The 8,335-nt window shown below is 43.1% G+C and overlaps 1 protein-coding gene across 1 annotated transcript in view; it reads left to right on the top strand.

Annotated features, from left to right (window-relative positions):
* LOC308082051 (E3 ubiquitin-protein ligase RNF182) overlaps window positions 1–3,142 on the top strand; it is a gene marked incomplete at both ends in the record, with an annotated part of 9,584 nt that extends 6,442 nt beyond the window's left edge. The window contains 2 exons of the mRNA XM_080423660.1: window positions 1,938–2,161; window positions 2,960–3,142. Coding sequence (XP_080279786.1) covers window positions 1,938–2,161; window positions 2,960–3,142 — 407 coding nt within the window. The remainder of the gene's footprint in view (window positions 1–1,937; window positions 2,162–2,959) is intronic.
* Window positions 3,143–8,335: the final 5,193 nt, after the last annotated feature.

Below are 8,335 nucleotides of genomic sequence, written 5' to 3'. Positions count from 1 at the left end.
ACTATAGTTCGGCAAGTCAGGATATCTCAAGGTGCACAGGTTCCGTGGGAAAGTTCTGGGACATCAATTTGTAGTCATATATCGCTTCACTTTACGAAGAAAAGTTAGGTTGTCGGAAGGAGGTCTTCAGACTATGTTCTGTGTAGGTGCCGAAAATAGGCTATATGCACAGCATTGGAAAGAAATTGGGCCTCTTCCTTACTTCCTTCACGGGTGTTATCAATGATACTAATGAAGGCTCTGTTCCATTTAGTGTAGCACAGTGGCTCTCAAACATTTTAATTTCAAGGAACACCATAACATTTGGTTCCATTTGTACACTCTCAGAGTTACACACCCATAAGGACTTGACCGCTGCCTTCGATACAATCGACCACAGAATCCTCCTATATCGATTAGAACATTATGTAGGCATCACAGGCACCGCCCTCAAATGGTTTGAATCATATCTAGCTGATAGGAGTTTCTCCATTCGGCTTGGTAATTACACCTCTACTAAGGCCCCTCTTACCTGTGGTGTCCCCCAAGGGTCGATCCTGGGCCCTATCCTCTTCCTGCTCTATCTATTACCCCTAGGATCCATCATAGAGAAACACAACATATCCTTCCACTGCTTCGCTGACGACATCCAGCTATACCTGCCCCTAGAAACCACCTCCTCAAACTCACACCAACCCCTGCTCGACTGTCTAGCAGACATTAAAGATTGGATGGACCAAAACTTTCTCGAACTGAATGAAAATAAGACGGAAGTCATATTCTTCGGCTCCGGCTCTTCCGTCCCTCCACCCGGCTCCCTAGGCCCCCTAAGCGCCAACATTCACCCCCACGTCAAAAACCTTGGTGTCACCTTCGACACTGATTTTAAATTTGATAAACAGGTCAGCTCTGTGGTAAGTGCCAGCTTCTTCCAGCTGCGCCTATTGACAAAGGTCAAGCCTTACCTCTCTCCCAGTGACCTTGAAAGAGTGATCCATGCCTTCATTTCCACCCGGCTGGATTACTGCAATTCCCTCTATATCGGCATCGACAAATCACTCTTAAAACGATTGCAGCTCATCCAAAATGCCGCTGCCCGCCTCCTTACCGGTACAAAGAGGCGGGACCATATTACTCCCGTCCTGGCCTCTCTCCATTGGCTCCCGGTCCGTTTTAGAATTGATTTTAAGATTTTAACGCTTGCTTTTAAAGCATTCAATGGGCTAGCCCCCCCTTTCCTCAACGACCTCATTAATGGATATATTCCACCCAGACCCCTAAGGTCGGCCGATCAGTTGCTACTGATCGAGCTCTCAACCAACAAAAGGTCTAGAGGCGACCGAGCCTTCGCTGCGGCCGCCCCGAGGCTCTGGAACAGCCTTCCGTTTAATATACGAGCCTCTCAGTCCATAGACATTTTTAAATCTCTAGACCTATTTCTTTTCCATGGCTTTTGAAATTAGTTAAACAACTACACCATAATTATCGTTTCTACCTCACTATCTTGTTATCCTTTTCTTAATCAGCGCTTGCATTTTGTATTTTGTATTTTATATTTGCACCGTATGTATTGTAACATTGTTGTTTTGATGTGTTGTATAGCACTTTGGTTGGCCTTGGTCATTGTAATGTGCTTTATAAATAAAATTTGAGTTGAGTTTGAGTTGAATAAGGGGCCATTTGGAACCCCCTCAATGAACCATGAGGGTACCTGGACCACACTTTGAGACCCACTGGTGTAGCAGAGTGTTTCCAGTGAGACAACATGCACAATATCAGCACCCTGACTCTGTTTGACCAGAATGGAACAAAGCCTTCATGAGTTACATTGGTTGGTAACACCTGTGAAGGAAGTAAGGAAGTAAGGAGTAAGGAAGAGGACCAATTTCTGTCCAATATGGCTGCTGTGCATAGAGCCTATGTGTATGTGTAACTGTGTTCTTACTGTATAGGTACAGAAGGAGGTGAAAGCAGCAGTGCGGGGGCCTCTGTGGGGTCCTCAGACTGCCTGGTCATCACCATCATGGAACTGCCCGCCTCCTCTCCATCCTCAGACTCACTGAGCATGCTCAACATGGTGCGAGTGTACCGCCCCCACATGGAGGCCACGCCCACCTGCAACCTGACCAACCACAAGTGTCAGCGCAGTGTCCCGCGCTGCCTGCTGGGGGCGCTCTGCCTGGTCAGTACTACTGCTTTCCATCATCATTGTTAAAAGGCAAAGCAAGGCAAGTTCATTTGTATAGCACATTTCAACCACAAGGCAATTCAATGTGCTTTACACAGAACATCAAGCAAAGGAAACACAATTATAAAATGACAGGATACAATAAAACCAAATAAGTAAATTAAAAAACTAATACAGTTACAGTGCAGAAGAGAAAGAAAAAGGAATAAGAAAAAATAACTCAACCAAAGGCAGTGGCAAACAGAAAGGTCTTCAGTTGTGTTTTAAAATAAATAAGAGTTTTCTGGGACTTTGTTCCAGATATGTGGTGCATAAAAACTAAATGCTGCCTCACATTTATTTTTGGTTTTAGGGACAGAAAGCAGACCTTTCACAGATGATCTGAGAGATCTGGGTGGTTTATAATATTGCACAAGATCATAAATGTATTTTGACCCTAAACCATTCTCAACGCTTTATAGACCAACTGTAGTGTTTTGAAATCAATTATTTGACACACAGGAAGCCAGTGTAAGGATTTGAGAACTGGAGTGATATGCTCCACTTTCTCGATATTACCGTACGTATTAGTAAGGACTCGAGCCGCAGCGTTTGAACCAACTGCAGTCGTCTGATAGATTTTTTATTAAGATAGAATGATCAAAGACATTAACCCTGCAACACTGTTTTCTTACTGTAGGCAAAGATCTAATACATAAATGTCATTTTTTTGTATATATATTTGATGGTATATTTCAGTATAACTATTAATTTACAGTAGCCTATGTGTATATTTATTTGACTTTTTTCCAGGTATATTTCAGTTCTCTGCCGCTGGGCATCTACCTGCTGATGATCCAGAGGATGTGGATGGGTGTGGTTCTGGTCAGCCTGGTTCCCTCCACCCTGCTGCTCTGTGTTCTCTATGGCTTCTGTCAGTGTGTGTGTAGCGAGATACTGGACCTGCTGCACGCACACAGACACACACTGACCTGACACACACACACACACACACACGCACACACGCACACACACGCACACACGCACACACGCACGCACACACACACACACACACACACACACACACACACACACACACACACACACACACACGTGGTGGAAAAAGTACTCAAAATGTTTTACTTAAGTAAAAGTATCAATACTGCAATATAGAAATACTTTGTTACAAGTAAAAGTCCGGAATTCAAAATGTATTTGAGTAAAAGTACAAAAGTATTGGCATCAAAATGTACTTAAAGGGGAAATCCACCCATTTTCAATATTTAACTATGTCATTAATATAGCATAAAGGAGTTGTGTGGAAATAAGAAAAAAATTTAAAAAAAATTAACATTGCAAAAAAATTTAACATTGCAAAAAAATTAACATTGCAAATTACACCATGATGAGTCATCACAGTGTAATTTGCAATGTTAATTTTTTTGCAATGTTACATTTTTTTGCAATGTTAATTTTTTTTTAAATTTTTTCTTATTTCCACACAACTCCTTTATGCTATATTAATGACATAGTTAAATATTGAAAATGGGTGGATTTCCCCTTTAAAGTACCATCTACAACTTTAAGCTACAAGTCACAATGTGTCGCATCGCAACGCATTGTGAGTTTGTAGATCTGCTATTTTTAAATGGCCGAAATGTATATAGGGCTGAAGTGGTTAATGTATGTTTTGTAATAATAATCTAAATAAAAAAAAGTAACTAGTAACTAAAGTTTTCAAATAAATGTAGTGGAGTAAAAGTACAATATTTGAATCCGAGATGTATTGGAAATTGGAAATACTCAAGTAAAGTACAAATACCTAAAAATTCTAAATGTAACTTTCCTTCCACCACTGACACACACACACACGCACGCACGCACGCACGCACGCACGCACGCACGCACGCACGCACGCACGCACGCACGCACGCACGCACGCACACACACACACACACACACACACACACACACACACACACACACACACACACACACACACACACACACACTAGGGCTGTCACGATTACAAACTTAAGTTGACGATTGTCACACAAATAATTGCGATTAATTATTTAATTGTGTTTTTGTCATTGAACATTGGAGCATATGAATACAACTTTTAATTTCTGCTCGGTTTTATGCTTCATAATCATAGATTGCACAGGGCAGATATGACAAATGACTTAAATATACAAAGAAATTACGGACACATTTAATAATATTATACTTTCAAGAAACTGTAAAAATAGCGGAAATAGCTGATTTGTGGCGTGTTGTAAGCTTGTAGATCTGCAATTTACGCAATTTTGCGGGAAATTGTTTGAAAATGTATGAACATTGTTCAACATGGAAACGATTGACGATTTTGCTAAATAATTGTGATTATCTCAAACAATTGTGATTAGGCGATTATGTAATAATTGTGACAGAACACACACACACACACACACACACACACACACACACACACACACACACACACACACACACACACACACACACACACACACACACACACACACACACACCTCAATAGACATTATAGCGAGACCTGTAAACCCCCCCCATCCCACCTCACAATACCAGCATTAGTCAGACCTAGCTCTGTGTGATGACATCATGATGACGTCATAATGACATCATGTCATTCTCTGTGATGTCACCCAGACAGTTGAACTATATAGCAAAGTTAGTTTCTTAACTAAACGTGTTCAGAATGATCATAATAATAACATTTAACAATGTAACATTTTATTATAAGTGAAGTCACACGCTGTCACATAGTTCAGCGACGTTTATTATTATGATTATGAATATGAATAATAATCAATATTATGAATATGAATAATACATATATATATATTGTTATTTTTATGATTATGAATAATAATTCATATTATTTTTATTTTGTATGAATAATAATAAACATATTGTTGTGATTATGACTAATAGTAATAATAAACATAATGGTTATTTTATGATTATGAATAAATAATAAACATATTGTGTGTCAATATGAATATTTTTGCTGTTTAGACATTCTTGAACTTTGACAATAGTTGCTAACAGTTAGAGCTCGACCCATTTATCGGTTTGACCCATATATTTATTATTATTATTATCATTACAAACTACTGTATCGGTCAACATATTGGGCAATCTGTGATCAAGCGTTCGCGGCCCACCCACCTGACCACTTAACACGGCAGCCGAATCGGCCGTGTTAATTGGTGAGATGGGGCCGCATGCATTTTCAGAGTGAGCAGACAGAAATGCTGCTGAGGACCAATTATATGAAGATAAGGTTGAAAATGGGTGAAGTGCTCCTTTAAAGTGGCAGTTTGTACAGTGAGCTTCTCAACTCACCAACTGAACTAGTTATATTAGAGCAGTGCAGCTCTCAAAGTGGGATCAGAGGACCCTCAGGGGTCCTTGGGGGGGGGGGGGGGGCTTCCAGGGGGGGGGGCCTCCAGGGGTTCCTAGCTACATATTGTAAAAGTTCCTTTTGTACAGTAGTAGCAAAGTTGGTTAATTTATGAAGATCCGCCATCCCAATTGGAGCCTCTAGAGGCAAAATTACATTACATTACATTACATTACAGTCATTTAGCAGACGCTTTTATCCAAAGCGACTTACAATAAGTGTATTCAACATAGGTAGGGAACGAAAACTACTAATCACCAGAAGTCTTTAGTGCATTTTCTGCAAAAACAAGCAACCAAGAGTATACCTAGCGCTAAGGTAAAAGTGCAATATATCAGCTACCTATTTCCTTAAACAGATGAGACAAAATAGCTAAATCAAATGAGCATGAGCTAAAACAAAATAAGTGTATCGACTAAACAAGGTCCAATAAACAATCCAATAATCCAATAAACAATACAGCAATAGAAAACAAGCGTTCGTACAACTAGTTAACAACAAGTAGGTCAGGCAGAGAGGAAGGGTAGTGTTTCCTGAAGAGGTGAGTTTTCAGCCTGCGGCGAAATATGGGCAGTGACTCTGCTGTCCTAACATCAGTGGGAAGTTCATTCCACCACTGTGGGGCCAGAACAGAAAAGAGTCGTGACCGTGTGGATCGGCCAGAAGGACCCTTGAGTGACGAGGCAATCAGTCGCCCCGAGGTGGCAGACCGAAGTGGTCGGGCAGGGGTGTAGGCATCGACCATAGCCCGGAGGTAGGAAGGAGCTGTTCCTTTCACTGCCCTATAGGCTAGCACCAGGGTTTTGAACTGGATGCGAGCCGCTACGGGGAGCCAGTGTAGAGAGCGGAGAAGGATGGTTGTGTGGGAGAACTTGGGGCGGTTGAACACCAGACGAGCCGCAGCTTTCTGAACAAGCTCCAGAGGTTTGATGGCAGATGCCGGAGCACCAGCAAGGAGGGAGTTGCAGTAGTCCAGGCGGGAGATGACGAGAGCCTGGATGAGCACCTGGGCTGCCTTCTCCGTGAGGAAGGGGCGAATCCTCCTGATGTTGTAGAGCAGGAATCTGCAGGACCTCGTCACTGATGCGATGTTTGCCGAGAACGTCAGTTGATCGTCCAGGGTCACACCCAGATTCTTCGCAGTCCGAGTTGAGGTCACCACAGCATTATCAATGGTGATGGCCATGTCTCGGTGCGGACAGCCCTTCCCCGGGAGGAACATCAGCTCGGTCTTGTCCAGGTTGAGCTTCAGGTGGTTTGTCGACATCCACTCCGAGATGTCAGCCAGACAAGCAGCAATGCGTGTCTCCACCTGGGTATCAGAGGGGGGGAATGAGAGGATTAGCTGGGTGTCATCGGCATAGCAGTGGTAGGAAAAGCCATGGGAGTGGATGACAGCACCCAGAGATGAAGTGTAGAGAGAGAAAAGAAGAGGACCCAGAACCGAGCCTTGGGGAACCCCAGTTGTGAGCCTGTGTGGTTCTGACACAGACCCTCTCAGCATCACCTGGTAGGAGCGACCCGTCAGGTAGGATGCAAACAGGGAGAATGCAGAGCCTGAGACACCCATCCCCTCGAGGGTGGAGAGGAGGATCTTATGGTTCACCGTGTCGAACGCTGCAGACAGGTCCAGGAGTATCAGAACGGAGGAGAGAGAGTTCGCTCTAGCGGCATGGAGCGACTCCGTCACTGCCAGGAGGGCAGTCTCTGTCGAGTGACCCACTTTGAACCCAGACTGGTTGGAGTCCAGGAGGTTGTTCTGGTGGAGATAGGAGGACAGTTGTTTAAAGACAGCACCCTCGAGAGTTTTAGATAGGAAGGATAGAAGGGAAACCGGTCTGTAGTTCTTGATCTCAGAGGGGTCAAGTGTCGGTTTCTTCAGGAGGGGGGTGACTCTGGCAGTCTTGAAAGTAGAGGGAAAGTAGCCAGATGTCAGAGAGGTGTTAATAAGGTGGGTTAAGAAGGGAAGAAGTTCAGGTGCAATAGACTGCAACAGAGTGGATGGGACCGGGTCCAGAGAGCATGAGGTGGGGCGACTAGAGGTAACAAGGAGAAGGACCTCGTTAGGGGTACCACCAAAATGGTACCATTAATGGTCTCCTTGGCCTAAGTGAACGTCCCATGTTTACTGGTGCTAGATTGGAATAGTGTGTTGCTGGGACAGAGAAAGGTTGGTAATAAAGTTGACTTTCTCCTGATTTGTCTCTCTGAAAAAAGCCATTTTAGTATGAACATCTTTAGTTCAGTGACCATGGAGCTAAAGAATGGTTCAGAAGCTGTGTTCACGTTCACTCTCCCATTGGAATGAATACTCCAACCTGCTTCCGCTCTCCTAAAAGGTCGGCGACCTACGTCAGATACGGGAAGTAAACCGGAGATGGCAGGTCTTTCTTTTTTTTGTCTTGGGTAGTAGGTACCAAATGAACTCTTATTAGGCCTATAGGGTCTGTAACTCTTGAGAATGTGCAAATGGAACCAAATGGGTCCATTTGTACATTCTAGGATTTGAATTAGCAATGAGGATTTTAGAGTGTAGATTGGGGTCCCAGAGATTAAAAAAAGTTTAAAAATGGGGGTCCATGGTCTAATGCAGTGGTTCCCAAACTGGGGGTCAAGACCCCCAGGGGGTCCCCAAATTATTTTTGGGGGGTCCCCAGATGATTAGCTTAATGTGCAACATTGTTTTCTCACTCAACAGTAAACAAACCATCATACAGTATAAGTATTTACAGGGTATCTGTACATTTTTTAATTTACAATTT

This window comes from Gymnoscopelus braueri (genome assembly GCF_963280865.1).
Source record: "Gymnoscopelus braueri genome assembly, chromosome: 3".
Taxonomy (NCBI): domain Eukaryota; kingdom Metazoa; phylum Chordata; class Actinopteri; order Myctophiformes; family Myctophidae; genus Gymnoscopelus; species Gymnoscopelus braueri.
The sequence above is the reverse complement of the archived record's forward strand: the minus strand, read 5'-3'. Positions and strand labels throughout refer to the sequence as shown.